Raw genomic sequence first — 15855 nt, 5'->3', positions numbered from 1 at the left:
GGAGCTGCCCTCCAACGCAGCCGTGCAAATGGTGCCATGCAAAGTGCTCTGATTTGAGCCAAAACGCCTCGCTAATAATTTTATTTTTCTTCTTCATCTTGCTCTTCGTCTTGCTAAGAGCTGCCGAGTGTGGGGCCGAGCCCCGGGGGAGGTTTGGGCAGCCTGGGAAGGTCGCCGGCAGCACTCTCTTGGAAGCCAGAGCGGGGACGCTGTGGGCCAGCGGCTCTGCCCTTGCCTCGGGTCCTCTGGGCCTGTTCCCCCCCCCCTCCCCGCGCACCACTCCCAGGCTGGGTTTTACGCGCTGCACGGAGGATGCGATTTCCCGTATCTCCGGTGTCCTGGGCATGTTCCTTCTCTGGAAGGGACGAGCGTCGTCCTGGGTCATAAAAGCACTTAATGCAACGCATTAGTGGTTTTTATTTGAGCCTGGACTCGGGCCCAGGGTGAGCTCAGAGGCCTCACGTTGACAAACCTCTCCCAAGGCGCTCTAAGGAAACGGAGAGCGGGCATGAACGTCTCAACAGTGAGCGGTGCCCAGGCCCTGGGAGAACCATCCTTGCCTTTCCTTCTGAAACGGCCCCCACCCACCTCATCCCTCAGCGTTTGCCCCTATTTCTGGAAGAAAGACCCCCCCCAAGGGATTTTAATACTGCCAGCACTGTGTCACAACCAGGCTGGACTCTTTCACTTCTGCCCATCTTGTGATTTTTATCATTTTATTTCTCTTTCCCCACCTGGTCTTTGCCCCCATCCTTGATGTGTCTCCAGGCAGGGGGTGGTGGTGGTGGGGTGGCTGTGCTGGGCTGGATGCAGCAGCTTGTGTCCATCCCCTCCCCAACCCTGGGGAGATGCTGCCCTAGATCCAGCCTAAATAATCCTTCCTTCCTTACATCCCAGCTCCTTGGCACCCATGACCATTCCTCGGCCCCCCTAACTCCCCCACTGAGGGGGTGCAGGTGGAGTGGGGAGCCCCAGGTGGGCCCTGTGTTGCTGCAGGGCTTTCAGCTGACTATGGTGCCCTGGTGAGGCCGCACCTCGATGACTGTGTTCAGTTTTGGGCCCCTCACTCCAAAAAGGCCATTGAGTGACTTGAGCGTGTCCAGAGAAGGGCAACGGAGCTGGTGCAGGGTCTGGAGCACAGGTGTGATGGGGAGTGGCTGAGGGAACTGGGGGGGTTTAGTCTGGAGAAGAGGAGGCTGAGGGGAGACCTCATGGCCCTCTACAACTCCCTGAAAGGAGGGTGCAGAGAGGGGGGATGAGTCTCCTGAGCCAAGGAACAAGCGCCAGGACAAGAGGGAATGGCCTCAAGATGTGCCAGGGCAGGGTCAGACTGGCTCTTAGGAAGTATTTCTTTGCAGAAGGGGTTGTTGGGCGTTGGAATGGGCTGCCCAGGGCAGGGGGGGAGTCCCCATCCCTGGAGGGGTTGAAGAGTCGGGTTGACCCAGCGCTGAGGGATCTGGTGGAGTTGGGAACAGTCAGTGTGAGGTTCATGGTTGGACTGGAGGATCTTCAAGGTCTTTTCCAACCTTGATGATTCTGGGATTCTGCTCCCTCCCATGAACTGAGTTCTGTCCATTCTCTGCCGCCACAGGGACGGCGCAGGGATGTGCTGGTGACCCACACCGGGGTGACGAGAGCCAGGGGGGCTGTGGCGGCACAGAGATGTTCTAGGAAGCTCTGCCCTTCTCTCATAAAAGTCCTTTATTTAGAACAGCAAACATGACACTTCTCTTCAGTAGAGCGGCTGTATGCAGCTATCATCGCGGTACAGGGGGACGACGTCTTACAATCACTGGGAGTCTAATAAGCACCATGAACATCCTAAAGAAGGGGGGATAACGGCTGAGAGAGGAGCCCCGGGTGAGCCGGCCACGGGGGCTCGTCAGGAATTCACCAAAGAGCTGCTCGGCGTTGTCCCGCAACACGGCTCTCCTGCAGCTGAGAGAAACTCCTCGGTGTAAGTCAACAAGATAGCACCCATCCAATAAATTAGGTAAACTTAATACTAGAGCAACAAGGGAATGAAAGGGACCGTCCTAGAGGGCACGCGGGAAGGGAACGGTCTATTTACACTTTCTGCCGGAGCGGAACCCCCGCAGCATCCCACCCCACCCCGCATCAAGGAGCTGCAGCTCCCCGGCCGGGCTGGGCATGCCGGCACCCCCCCGGCAGCCACCCTGCTGCCTCCCCCAGCTCCGCCAGCCGCGCCGGGAGATGGCGAGGGAACGACGAGCGAAGCGTGGGGACGTTGAGCGTGCAGGCGGCCTCGGCATGGGAACGGGGGGCTGGTACCGGGCACGGTGCCCACAATCTCCCCCTGCTCCTCTCCTGCCTTGGAATTACCAGAAAGTCAAAGGGGGGGGAGGCTGACGGGAACTGCTGCCGGCAGCAGGCGCAGGCAGGGCAGCGGGTGCATATTCCTGAGTGCGTGGCAGGGCTGTGGCCAGCTCTCCTTCCTCCCCATCCCCATCCTCCTCATCCCCATCTTCCTCATCCCCATCGCCATCCCCATTCCCGGGCTCCCCGTCAAGAGCCTCACTGCAGAATGAATTCTCCGGTGAACGGAAGGACACTATCAGTTAGTATTTAAGGCTAGGCTTTATACGGCAACTATAAAAAAATAAACACTAATCTCCAAAGAGGCGGGCGAGGGCTCTCTGGCGTATGGCTGTGGCGTGTGCTGGGCTGCGGGGAGCCAGGGGAGAGCACTGCGTGGGTGCTCGGCGCTGGACCGAGGGTCTTCTGGCATCCAGAGCACCCAAGGACAGGGTGGTGTCCCCCCTGTGCCCCACAGAAATGCCTCGGGGCAGGGGGGGACAAGGGGCTGGGTGTTTTGGTAAGGGCGTGGAGACTGACTGGTAATCCAGGACCCACCTCTACACGTGACTGAGGGCGCTCTGCAAGAAAGGCCACGGGGGAAAAAAATATCTTGCAAAGTAACGGGGCTGGCGTGGGCGAAAGCCTTCCTGTGGTGGGGGTCCCTCCGGCCACCCCCCTGGCGTGGGAGGGGAAAGCACTCTGCCAAACGAGACTAAACTGCCCCCCCCCCGCCCAAACCGCAACTCAAATCAATAAAACCAAACCTAAAAGCGGACACAGAGGAACATCTCAGGCTACCTAGGTACTTCATCAGCCAAAAAGAGCTAAACAGCGAAGCGCACACACACAGGACAGTGCAGGAGGGTGAAGATCAGAGACGGCCAAAAGCCAGGTTCTTCCTTCCCGCTTTGCCTCCCCGTCTCTGGCCGGCGGCTGAGCAGGACCTGGCAGCTCAGCGACCGGCCTTGTCCTTCAGGAGGGAACGGGCTGGCTCCTCTCTGGTCCCGAGAAGAGGCAGCCGGCTCCGGGACCATCCTCAGGGCATGGCCGAGCGTGAAGCGTAGAATTCAGGGACAGGCAGGCCGGTGTGCAGCGTCACCTGCAATGAGAGACACGGTACAGCAGCCTGGCACATCGACCCCAGGGAGGGCAGGGGCAGCACCCAGGGGAGAGGCAGGATGTGACCGGAGACGTTGCGGGGAGCTTTCTTTCCAGAAGGGGTTGTTGGGCGTTGGAATGGGCTGCCCAGGGCAGGGGGGGAGTCCCCATCCCTGGAGGGGTTGAAGAGTCGGGTTGACCCAGCGCTGAGGGATCTGGTGGAGTTGGGAACGGTCAGTGTGAGGTTCATGGTTGGACTGGAGGATCTTCAGGGGCTTTTCCAGCTGAGATGATTCTGTGAGCCCACTGCTTCTGCCCCACTGCACATCCTCCCTGCTGCAGCGGGGGTCTGGGGGGTGGGAAAGGCCATCACCAGAATGGTGGTGGCTCCATCTTGCTGCTTCACGACTCCTTTGCGCTGCAGGATCCCCTGTGCAGCTCCGGTGTGAAGCGAGACCACTGGTACCAGCGGTACCAAACCCCAAATATTGCCAGACTAATCCAAGAGCCAGCTGCCGGAGAGGTGGGACACGGCAGCAGTTGGGTCTTTCTGCAAATGGGGCGGACAAAAAGGGTGTGGAGGGGCCTGAAGGACAGCGAAGAAAAGGAGACCTCCGAGAAGCCCCTGAGCTGAGCACGGGCCGTACGGCAGAGGGGATGTGGCCGATTGCTGGTGGCAGGAAGGACCTTTGCAGTGGGGAAGCTGAGCAGCAGCAGGGTGCTGGGGCAGGGCCATGCTACGGCGTGGGGGGGATGCTCAAACGGAACCTTTATTGGTCCCTTCCAACCCAAACCATTCTAGGATTTTCTGAAAACAGGAGCTCGGCTGGCGCCTATATATCATACAGTCTTCCAAACTCAAGTGTCGTCTCATCCCTAACTACTTTGCCATTTTTGTTATTATAAATGGTTGCTATATGGCTTCTTTAAAAAAAATGCATCATTTTAATTCATTTAAATCATGTTTTTTAACCAGATACTATGTTCTGGGTTCAGCCTGCATCAGAGCCTGCCAAGAGATGAAATACAAGAGATTATTCTGTTTGCATCTTCTGCCTGAATCTGAGGAGAAAAAAAATAGCTTAACTTTAGGCGTATGCTTAAGTGTTTTGCTAGACTGAAATTTGGTCAAGACTCTTCCCGCTTTCTTCCTTTCAATCCATCTGTGTTACCCAGAGAACCTTTCTAATCTCTGTGAATTACAAGAGAAAATTGCATTCTGTATGGAAACCTTAGCACTGACAGTGGAAATGGCTCTACGACATCCTATGTGTCGCAACTTTTTTTCACCTCAAAGCTGCTTTTTATTGACTTTTGTTCATGTATCAGCTCTGTTTGTTCATGTATCAGCTACCTTTGGACATCTTGCCACAAGTTCTCAAGTGCCTGTAGGAGGAGTTGGACTCTTCAGAGCTGAATCAAGCATGTAGAAATGTCACGGTATCAGATCAGGGATCCCCATCACCCGGGGATGGGGAGTGATGCGGCGGAGACTGCAACACAGCGACAAAGGGAAAGAAATACTGGAGACCTGATGCTCACTGCGCCTCAGAAAACCCCTGGTCTGTAGAAAGGGATACGGGCAGGCTCCGCTTGTACGGACTGACCAGGCCAGGGGCCACGTCCTGCAAATACCCCCACGTGTGCTGAGGAGCTGCGCGTGGGTAATTCAGCTCCCTCCACCAATGCTTTAATGTGGGAGGAAAGCACAATTCCTTCTTTTATTGGAACAGCAGCATTTTCCCCTTCATATACAGATTTATAGAAAACTTTGTCTAAAATACAATTATTTCCCTCCTAACCAGTGTCATTTCTAATTGCTCATACACCTTTGAAGGGTAATGGATGGCTTGGGTTTATTAGCAGCTTTTTCTCAGCATTCCATGGGCCTTCTCCGTTGTCAGGGGATTTAAGCTCTGCCTTGCCCAGAGACCTGTCAGAAAGCAGAGGGGCTCTAGAAGCGCGCTCGTCTTTTAGGGCCACATAGAAGACTGTGGTAGGAATTAAACCCATCACAGAGCAGGATGTTTTTACCACAGGAAATTAATACAGCAACCTCTAAAACCACTGCAGAGAAGATGTGCTGCTTTAATGTTTCCTAATTAAACACCGGGACGCTCCAGCAGGGATGCTCCCAGGGTTTGGAGTGGTACCATCACTGTCACTGCCTTGGTACCGGGGCACAGCACAGCCTGGATCCCAACGGGCATGGCAGAGCACGGCCTAAGGCACGGATCCTTAATTTACAGAGGCTGCTCGGTGTTTCTGCCCTCACCCAGAGGTGATGCCTTTGACATCCACTGTGGAAGACCGTGATGCTGGACACCCTGAGGTCATCCCCTACGTGTGACGTGGCCTAGGATGTGCCCAGGCACTTGTGCAGTGCTGGAGGTGCAAGCAGTGGTAGAGTGGATGTGCCAAAGCCAGGCTTAGTGAACGCGGGGGGGACTTGTTGGGGGAGAGGATAGCAGGGATGAGATTAGTGAGAGGAAAAATGGAAGATGAAAATACCGGATAGGCCCAGGGAACCACTGCTTGGTGATGATCAGGAGAGCTGAGAGCTTGGAAGAGAGGGAGAGAAGAGGGGTTTGAAACTCCCCAGAGGAAAACAGGCTTTAAAAGGTGCCCTTCTCCCTGGTAATGCTCCTGCCTGGGTCCTGGGAGAGCTGTAAGAGCTGGTGAGGCTCTTGTGGGGTAGTATCACAAAATGGAGTTGTCAAACCCCATCAACCAGGGAGGGCGGGAGAACCCTGATCCTTCAGCAGCCCTGATGGAGAAACCTGACGCGGGGAGCCGGAGGCAGCGGCTGCGTCTGCAGGAAGGCCTGTCCTCATTTTAGAGACTCACTGGTGCTTTAGGGTGTACGTTTGGCTCTTTCCAAGCCACCTCCGTTGCACAAGAGCCCTCCCTACTGCACAAAGTCCCCATGCTGCTGAGCATCAGCCATGCTGAGTGGTGACAGCCACGTAAGGAGTCTGCTTGAGCACAAGGTACATTGCTGTGGTGCTCCACAGAGAGGGACCTGGGGGTGGTGATTGCCAGCTGGCTGAACAGGAGCCAGCAGTGTGCCCAGGTGGCCAAGAAGGCCAATGGCATCCTGGCTTGTATCAGCAATAGCGTGGCCAGCAGGGACAGGGAAGGGATCTTACCCCTGGACTCGGCACTGAGGAGGCCGCACCTCGATGACTGTGTTCAGTTTTGGGCCCCTCACTCCAAAAAGGCCATTGAGTGACTTGAGCGTGTCCAGAGAAGGGCAACGGAGCTGGTGCAGGGTCTGGAGCACAGGTGTGATGGGGAGCGGCTGAGGGAACTGGGCGGGTTTAGTCTGGAGAAGAGGAGGCTGAGGGGAGACCTCATGGCCCTCTACAACTCCCTGAAAGGAGGGTGCAGAGAGGGGGATGAGTCTCTTGACCCAAGGAACAAGCGCCAGGACAAGAGGGAATGGCCTCAAGCTGCGCCAGGGCAGGGTCAGACTGGCTCTTAGGAAGTATTTCTTTGCAGAAGGGGTTGTTGGGCGTTGGAATGGGCTGCCCAGGGCAGGGGGGGAGTCCCCATCCCTGGAGGGGTTGAAGAGTTGGGTTGACCCAGCGCTGAGGGATCTGGTGGAGTTGAGAACGGTCAGTGTGAGGTTCATGGTTGGACTGGAGGATCTTCAAGGTCTTTTCCAACTGAGATGATTCTGTGATTCCAGGGAGCACGGCCAATGCACATACCTGCACGTTCCTGTTGAGGCTGACGGCGGGGAAGAAGAGGCCCTCCAGGTTCTCAAAGGCAACAGGCCCTTGCTGGTCCTCGTTGATGGAGAATGTCAAGGTCCTCCTGGTCAAATCCAGCAGCACTCCCACCGTGGCACCTTTTGTTATCCCACCCTCGGTTCTGTGGGGAGAGAAGATCAGAGCATCTCTGTGGCTTAATGCCCTTTTTCTTCCTGGCTCAGCGTTCAGCCCATGGACCTCAAGGGCTGATGATGCTGAACTCACGGCTCACCCAGGAGCCAGGCCATGACTTGCGCCCATCCCAGCCATCCTCCCAAGTCCCTGGGCACGTCCTCCTCGAGCCTCCCGTGGAGCTGCTCCCTGCTTGCCATCATGTCCCTGCCGACCCATCAGGGAACGGCCTTTGAGGCTGCAGAAAGGTGACGCCGAGCTCTCCCCAAGCTTCAAAGCCCCCACTGTGCCGTGGGGAAAGCAAGTGGCACAGGGATTAAGGCAAAGGCTGTTTTCTTGTTGCGTGAGTCACGAGGCTTTGGGTGGTTAACGGGAAGGGGGTGGTGCTGTGTATGCTTAGGGGAAGAGTCAGCATGGAAAGAGGAGCAGCTGAGGGAACTGGGGGGGTTTAGTCTGGAGAAGAGGAGGCTGAGGGGAGACCTCATGGCCCTCTACAACTCCCTGAAAGGAGGGTGCAGAGAGGTGGGATGAGTCTCTTGAGCCAAGGAACCAGCGCCAGGACAAGAGGGAATGGCCTCAAGCTGCGCCAGGGCAGGGTCAGACTGGCTCTTAGGAAGGATTTCTTTGCAGAAGGGGTTGTTGGGCGTTGGAATGCGCTGCCCAGGGCAGGGGGGGAGTCCCCATCCCTGGAGGGGTTGAAGAGTTGGGTTGACCCAGCGCTGAGGGATCTGGTGGAGTTGGGAACAGTCAGTGTGAGGTTCATGGTTGGACTGGAGGATCTTCAAGGTCTTTTTCAACCGAGATGGTTCTGTGATTCTGTGATTCTGAGTCGCAGTAGGCAGCGAAGGAATATGGGAGCAAGGCAGAACCAGGGAGGCAGGGACTGTCCCTCGCTCGGGGCAAGGGCTTATCCTCTAAAAGAGGCGAGTAGGAGCGATGTCAGCCTTGTGTGGGCACCTGAGGTGCCACTGGAAAAGTCACGGGCTGAGACTGGGCTGTGGTCTCTGGGAGGAAGACCCCGTTCCAGACCGCCTACCTGTTGGTGTGCGAATTGTTGTGCATGAACCAGCTCCGGTTATTGTCCACGTACATGGCCCAGGCCTTGTCGTCCTTGCCCAGCATGGCATCCTTCAGGACATCAATGCGTGCCACGCCAAAGGCCGGGTCAGGGTGGTTATCGTAACGATCGATCGACAGCTCCCAGTAATGGAGCCCTTTGGAAAAGCCCGTTTTCCCCAGCACAACCCTGTCATCATAGCTGTTGCAGGTGACAGTCAGGTTGTCATTAGAAAAGATGATGTCAGCATGGGCAGAGGCAGGATCGAAAGAAAACCAAGCAACTGCAACACACAAACGACATCGGGTTAGTCCGGCAGGGGGACGGCGACCGAGCCACGCGGAGCGGACACGGAACAGCGCATGCTGCATGCAGGGCCGACAGGTAGCGCGGAGGCACGGCGGGGGCTCGGGCTGCTGCCCGCCGATGTGGCAGCTGGAAGCAGGCAAGGAGCTGCCCGGCGGAGGGGGCACCTTCTGGCATGGAGGGATGCTTTGAGCTCGTGCGGCTGCAGCCTGCCAGCATGGCTGAGGTTTTAGGGCCGGGATCCAGATGAGTTTGGCTCTTGTGACTCCCCGGTGCCTGTCTGTCTCCGTCCCCTCCCGCCGTCTGTCTCTCTGAGTTCATGAGCCCGCAGGATCCTCATGATCTCCTAAAATTTGGCCCTAGGAGGAGACGTGCGATGCCGGCCAGGTCTCCGGGCTCTAGCTAACATAACGTACTCTTACGACGAAGGGTTACTCATGCAAGCAACAGTTTGCAGGGTCAGGCCCAGCGTGGGAAGGGGACTGAGGATTAGCAGAGGAATTCTGTGTGTGTATTTGAGGGCTGGCAGTTCTGGGAACCAAAAGCACATACAAAGGTCTACATTGACAGAGATGCTACGTCACACCAAGAAACCTCCCTGAGGAGCAACCGGCCACACATAAGACAAGAGCTAGCTCATGGGAAGGCTGGAAAACACCCGAAAACCTCCACGACTTGGTACAGTTGCTGGTTTAAATGCACGGGACTCGGTCACTGCAAATCTGACAGATACAGTGTCATGTCCTCGACAAGACAGAGGCACGGGGTTTCACAAGCCACCAGCCCGGTTCCCCAGGTGGTTTTCTCCAGCGGTCACTGAAACGTGAACTGACACATCCACAAAACACTCTCTCACGCCTGCAGGAGTAAATACGGCTTGAAAAATAAAACACTCGGGTGAGATTTATTCATCGATTTATTGGATCGTTTCACAAGACAGCTCACATGCACGCGGGCGCCCCACTTTTGCAACTGGATGGAGGTGATTCCGTACCTGCCACCATTTTTTTAATGTCAACTGTGGTCATTCCCAAGGAAAAGCATGCAGGAGAGAAAACAGCACGTCAGGTTGGGTAAAGAAAGGAACGAGAAACAATTTCTGCTTGCCTGCTTCTCCAGCGAGCGCACGGACCTCTCAGCGTTTTGCATAAAGGTGGGGAGAGACGGAGGGAGGACGGGCTCGGGCTGCGAGCGGCCATGGGCTGGCTGGCACGGTGTGAGAGCTCCCTGAGGAGGAAATCCCACTAGGCTGGGCATGGGGCTCCTTCTCCCCAGGGGGGATGAACGGCCCTGACCCTGCAGGCAGTCTGAAGGGGACAGGCAAGTAGCTACCACCAGTGCTCGCTCCAATTAGCTGCAGAGGGGTTAATCACCTCCTCGGCATTTGGCCCGTGTTTAATGAACTGGAATATGTATTGCTTTGAGCAGGAGGATCTTAATTACAGGGCCACTTCCAGAGCGCCGACTTCAGGCTTCTCTTTAAAACCATATGGGGGAAAAACTCAAAATGCCTTTACATTACACGGCAACGTAAGTCAAGTCCATATTTGCCTACTGCCACAACATCCGAGAGCGCCCTGCAAGGAGGGTATGCGCAAGAAATGCTGCTCAGTTGCCAAAGAAAAGGTAAAGATTAAAAAAAAAAAAAAAAAAAAAAAAAAGGATGAGCATCATGGAGTAGGTGCCAGTTAATTACAATAAATATACTTGCCTAATTGAGAGTAAGGCGTTCCTTGTGTCTCAAAATTGCATCCTATAAAGAGATACTACATTTCACACATCACAGCTAAGAACCAACAACCACCTGAAAAACACTCACGAGCATGTAACCATTAACTAAGCATCCAGCCAGCCACGGGAGGCCTGATTCATTAAAAGCCAGAGAGCATGGAGAGGGGTCGCAAATACGACCTGTGAGTTTTATGCGTGAACCGTTGGCCGTTTTGGTGAGTCTCACCTCTGGGAAGCATGGGGTATCTGCTCTTGCAGGGGCAGATCCCATCACAGCCTTCGAGAGCATCAAGTCTGATCGCTAACTGCTCAGGATGCCAAATTGTTGGAGTTTCCTCCAGAAAAGAGGCAGGAAATTTTAGCTTTGGTGGAATATATTGGCCGCCCGGTAAATATTCTCTAGACTGACACTTAGCTGAATTAAAAACCACTCCTTGGAGGACAGGGACTGATGACAGAAGAGCAGCCATTGGTGTGTCCAGTGAAGAGGGACCACCGAGCTCTCCCAGGCCTGGGCAGGAGCGGAGTGGGAGGGGGGGCCCCTGGGGGCAGACGCCTGGCCTCAGACCCCCGCTAGCACCCAAAGGGCTTCGGGCTGTAGCTCTGGCTACAGCTGCATGGGGAGGATGCGTCGGGGTGTCCTTCATTCTCCCGTGACTGGGCTGTGCCAGACCGCTGGCTGTAAACACCTCCTGGGAGCCGCAGCGCAGCCAGGGACTGATCTGGGAGCTTGTCCTGATCCAGGAGCTTGTCCTGATCCAGGAGCTTGTCCTCACCAGGAGGAGAGGGCAACGTGAAGCCCCATGTTGGCACTGCACGGGAAGGCATTCAGGAAGGATTTTAACCAACCCCTAGACTAGCTCTGCGACTGTTTTTTTTTGTTTGTTTGTTTTTTTCATTCAGGTTGGAAAAGCCCCTTGGGATCATCGAGTCCAACCATCAGCCCGACTCTACAAAGTTCTCCCCTACACCACATCCCTCACATCTCATCTAAACGACCCTTAAACACATCCAGGGATGGTGACTCCACCCCCTCCCTGGGCAGCCTATTCCACTGTCTGACCACTCTTTCTGTGAAGAATTTTTTCCTAATGCCCAGTCTGAACCTCCCCTGTTGCAGTTTAAAGCCATTCCCTCTTGTTCTGTTGCTAATCCCCTGTGAGAAGAGACCAGCACCAACCTCTCTACAATGTCTACAACCTCTCTACAAGGTCTCCCCTCAGCCTTCTCCTCCTCAAACTAAACAGTTTTCACCTCTCCTCTGGCGAGGAAGCAGGCTTTTCGTCCTGCTGACATGCGTGTCGGTGGGAAAACCTCTGGCTGCCGTGGCGCCGCGTGGCGAGCGCCAAGCAGCACCTCCTGAGGCTGTTTTAATGAATCGCGCCCCGTGCCCCTGTTCAACGAGCGGTTTTCGAGGTCTCTGCGCATCGCCGCGATACGAGTTCACCCCAGGGGGATCTTCGGTACATCGAGGACCCCGTTTTGCCTCGCCCCACCACCCCAGATGGCGGCTGCAGAGGTCTGTACCGCACACACAAGTATTGCTCACGGCCATCGCAGGGGATCTCGGTACACTGGACACAAAGTAAGAAACGTCCGTGACAAAACAAGAGTTCAAGCCATTAGCGCACAGAAGTACCATGAGAAAAAAAAAAACATAAAAAGCACAAAGAAAAGAAAGTTGCAGGGTCCCCGGTTATTCTGGCAAGGGTCATGCTGCGGCATTCCTCATTCCAGGTTATGGGATGGAAATTAAACAATCGGGGGCCCCCATTCTTCCTGGGCTTACACCAGAGGAAGCCGTGAATGACTCCATTGGAGCCCATGAAGTGGTGTAAATCCAGTCTGGCGGAAGAATCAGGGCCCAGGATCTTTAGCAACAGAAGATGTGCAAAGACTGGTTAGAAAACAGCTCCGAGAGATGCACTGTGCCTGCGGCTCCTTCTCTGGCTGCCTGACACCGTCGCTCATCCTGCCTGCACTGCCTACGGCCTGCCACAGCCCGCGAGGACCGGGCGCAAGGAGGCAAGCAAAGCGCTTGTGGGTGCTGCCAGGTGAGCAAGGTGTCACGGGAGTGGTTTCCTCTGCTCTGCAGAAAACAAGACTTGGATACGATCACGTCTGGTTTTGCAAAAGCCGAGCCCAGTGCTCAAAGCTGAGCGGACGAGAGGCCACATCTTCAGGGTCTTAAGAAGCCAGACTGCAAGGGGTCTGTGAGCTGGCCTTAGCTAGACCTTGCTTGCATCTAGACTTGCTTCTTTCTTAAGAGGGGTCTAGATTTAATGGAACAAACTAATTTCACCAAACAAATCTCACAGCAGAGGCTGCGTTTTCTGGCTGTATAGGGAAAGCAAGCCATCGAGATGTCCCCACAGGTTTCTCCCAGGGAGGGTCTGTCCTTCTGACTGTCTCTAGACACAAGATCAACACAAACTAGAGATGAGGGATCTGCTCTGCCGGCCGGCTGGGCAAAATGCTTCAGCCATGCCTGCCCTGCTGAGAGCAGCACCCACGTTAAGGAGTTACTGTGCTGCTCCGTCACCCCACGCCTACAACTGCCCATGCTGGTACGTACAGATGAAAACACCACGATAACTACGCCACCGAAACTTCCTCCAAGGCAGGAGCAGGCCACTGACAAACAGAAGGAGTTCCCCCTGCCATCCGCATGTCATGGGAAAAACAAACACAACGGAACAAAACAAACAAATACTTTGGAGATGCCCAGAAGCACAGACCAAGAGGAAATGCCAGAGGCACTCGGCTCACCAGCTGAATTCAGGGACTGCAAAGAAGAATGCAAGCTCAGCTGGTGGGCCGAAGATCTTAGCTCAAAGTAGGATCTCCCCGGAAAGCTGGGTTGTAGATTAAGGGTGGAGGAGAAAGGACTCATTCTACGAAGCTGCGATCTTTCCAAAGGCACTGGAAAAGGGAGGGTCTGTTCTTCTGACTGCGTGTCTAAACGTAAGATCAATGCAAACTAGAGATCAGAAATCGGGTCTGCTGGACGGTGTCACTCCATCGCCCGAGACCAGACCTCGGAGCAGAGCACAGACGCTTCGGCACGCACGGACCCTGCTTTGCCGCAGCGAGCGTGCGTACGGTGCGCGGAGCAGAAATGTCTGGTGCTGTGCAACCCAGCGAGACCCTTCAGGAAAGCCTTGCCTCCGACAGTATCGGCAATAAACACATTTTCATCTTCCAAAATGTTCCCATGTCATCATGACAAATTCAATACGCTTTTCTTTACAGTGAGTCCTGCACCTCTTCACAGTAACGCACCTAAAAAAATTCACAAGTTACCATGCACACTTCCCATTGTTCTTTAATAAATCTCATACCTTTTTGTGCACAATAATTAGTGGCATGAAAACTAGTCGGTTGGTAACGCTGAAAGGCATTTTGCAGGGCTGTACTAAGCTATATTACCCTAAGTACCACCAAGCACCCACCTTACTCAAAGGTTGTTCGGGATGTTGTGTTCTTGGTATCCCTTTGTACCTGTCAAAACACATCTGAGCCTTACAGTAAGAATTTAACTCATGTGATTCACAGCAAAATGTCAGAGTAGAGGGAACCTCTCGGGTCATCGGTTTCCGTTCCCCGCTACCACAGTCACCTCCTGCAATTTCTTCCCTAGCCTTGTCAAGGGATATGTTAATGTGAAAATGTAGAATCCACCATCCTCCACATATTCAAATCAGATACACTCCTGAACACCGTATCCCCAGCCTTCCTGTCTCAGCTGTGAAAACGGATTGAGCTGGAAATCACATTAAAATGAATAAAAGGAAACATTTCTTTGTGCATTTCTTTGTAACTTCTGCAGCTGTGGAAGCAAAGAATGTCAGTGGGTTCAGACACGAGTTAGATAAATTACTGCACAACAGGTCAATAAATGGAGCTCAAGGTTAGGGAGGGATGTGCCCTCTAACATCTCCCAAGAGTGAAAGGAACTACCACCAAGAGTGGGCTCCTGGCTCTCCCTAACTAGTGTCTTACGTTCCTATAGCTCCTTGCAGACTATTTTCCCTTGTGTTGTTTACCCCTTTCCAAAAACTGACGGTTAAAAAGCCCTGGTTGCTGCTGAGGGTCACTCCACGGCTGGTAACGAACTTAAAAGTTGGGCCCCAGATGAGGAACTGGGCTTGAAAGAAGAGAAAAGCTTCTGGTGCTTGACTAGGCTGGGGAAGGGCTCTCAGGCTGTGGTGCCCAAGCCCCTTTGCAACATCTCCAGGGTGGCAGAGGTGGCTGGGAGTGGCTGCTCATGGTGTTGGCAGAGTTGGCCAAGTTTGGGAACCCAGGAGAGGGGACAGGAGGTCACAGGGCTCTAGGCTCTGCTCCTAGGCTTGTGTCTCACCAAAGGTACAAGAAGCCAAAAGCAGGCTTGCCTTGAAACCCTGCAGCCATGCCTAAAGCTGGAGATTCAGAGCAGCTTAGAGAAGGTGGAGCGGAGACTTGGCTCCTCCTCCGCGCTGGCTCTCCGTGCACAGCTGGAGAGCATGGCTGAAGGCACGAAGCAGCCCGGTGGAAGGGCCAAGGTGTGGGCAACGAGACCTGGGGAAGGGTGAGAACGGAGCAGCAGGTTTTGGCAGGAGGGAGGTCAAACCTCCCTGCACCAGCCAGGAGCACAGATCTGGGCCTGGGCAGCAGGCAGGGACAGTCCCCTCCAGCACTGCCGAGCTCCTCTTCTCCATCTCCACCTGGGGCGAGTTGGTCCTTCATCCCATCATCCAGCTTGAGGGACAGCCCATGGAAAGAAACAACACTGGAGGGACTCAGAAGCCATCTCAGAAATCCTTGTAGAGAAAAGCAGCCCAGCAGCCGGCCCTCCTGCAGACTCTAATTCCATGGCAACTGGGACATCTCCTCCTCTGCTCCTTGCCACCACGCGTTGGGTGCCTGTTCCTAAGAGTAGCCACTTGCATCCTGCCGTGACCAGCAGACCGGAGCCAGAGGCTTCTGCGAGGCCTCTTCAGAGGCTGCTCTTGCCACATCCATGAATGCACCAAGGAACCACAGGGTAAAAATGGGAAAGCGCTGGGGGGAAAGCGCTGGGAGGAAAACAGACTGTGTCCCAAAGTCAGCAGGAGAGTGACCAGAGGCTGGAAAATCTGCTGGATGAGGAAAGACCAAGAGAGCTGGGGCTGCCCAGCCCTGAGAAGAGGAGGCTGGGGGGAGACCTGAGGTCTCCCGGAGGCGAGGGCAGCCCAGCAGTGCTGTCACCAGCCAAGCTTTGTAAGATGTCTGTACCTAAGGACAGGGTCACCTTGCAAACTTTCCTCCAGACTGATTTCCAAACCTACAGCTGAACTTCACACAGGTGCTGAAGAAACAGAGAGGCTAAGCCAGGCCCCACATTGCAGTGCCTTGGGACCTGCTGTGACGGTCCTGGCAGGCATTGGCTAAGATGTGACAGGGCAAGAGATACTTCTAGGGCTGCTGTGAAACAGCCTG

General features: G+C 54.8%; 1 protein-coding gene across 7 annotated transcripts in view; it reads right to left on the bottom strand.

Moving 5' to 3' along the window:
* Positions 1–1683: 1683 nt before the first annotated feature.
* The window catches only part of TRIM9 (tripartite motif containing 9), a 77880-nt gene continuing 63708 nt past the window's right edge, over positions 1684–15855 (bottom strand). For 2 of the 7 annotated variants that reach the window (XM_074869214.1, XM_074869215.1), the window contains exons 8-13: positions 13168–13356; positions 10379–10420; positions 9662–9685; positions 8341–8644; positions 7131–7293; positions 1684–3418 (exon numbers count right to left, since the gene is read on the bottom strand). In XM_074869214.1, the coding sequence (XP_074725315.1) occupies positions 3356–3418; positions 7131–7293; positions 8341–8644; positions 9662–9685; positions 10379–10420; positions 13168–13356 (785 nt within the window). In that variant the 3' untranslated portion in view covers positions 1684–3355. Of the gene's footprint in view, positions 3419–7130; positions 7294–8340; positions 8645–9661; positions 9686–10378; positions 10421–13100; positions 13681–15855 lie in introns of those variants that run through there. The other 5 variants (XM_074869219.1, XM_074869220.1, XM_074869216.1 and 2 more) reach the window with 4 other exon arrangements.

This window comes from Strix uralensis, chromosome 4 (genome assembly GCF_047716275.1).
Source record: "Strix uralensis isolate ZFMK-TIS-50842 chromosome 4, bStrUra1, whole genome shotgun sequence".
Classification (NCBI taxonomy): Eukaryota; Metazoa; Chordata; class Aves; order Strigiformes; family Strigidae; genus Strix; species Strix uralensis.
This window is presented reverse-complemented; position numbering and strand designations above follow the sequence as displayed.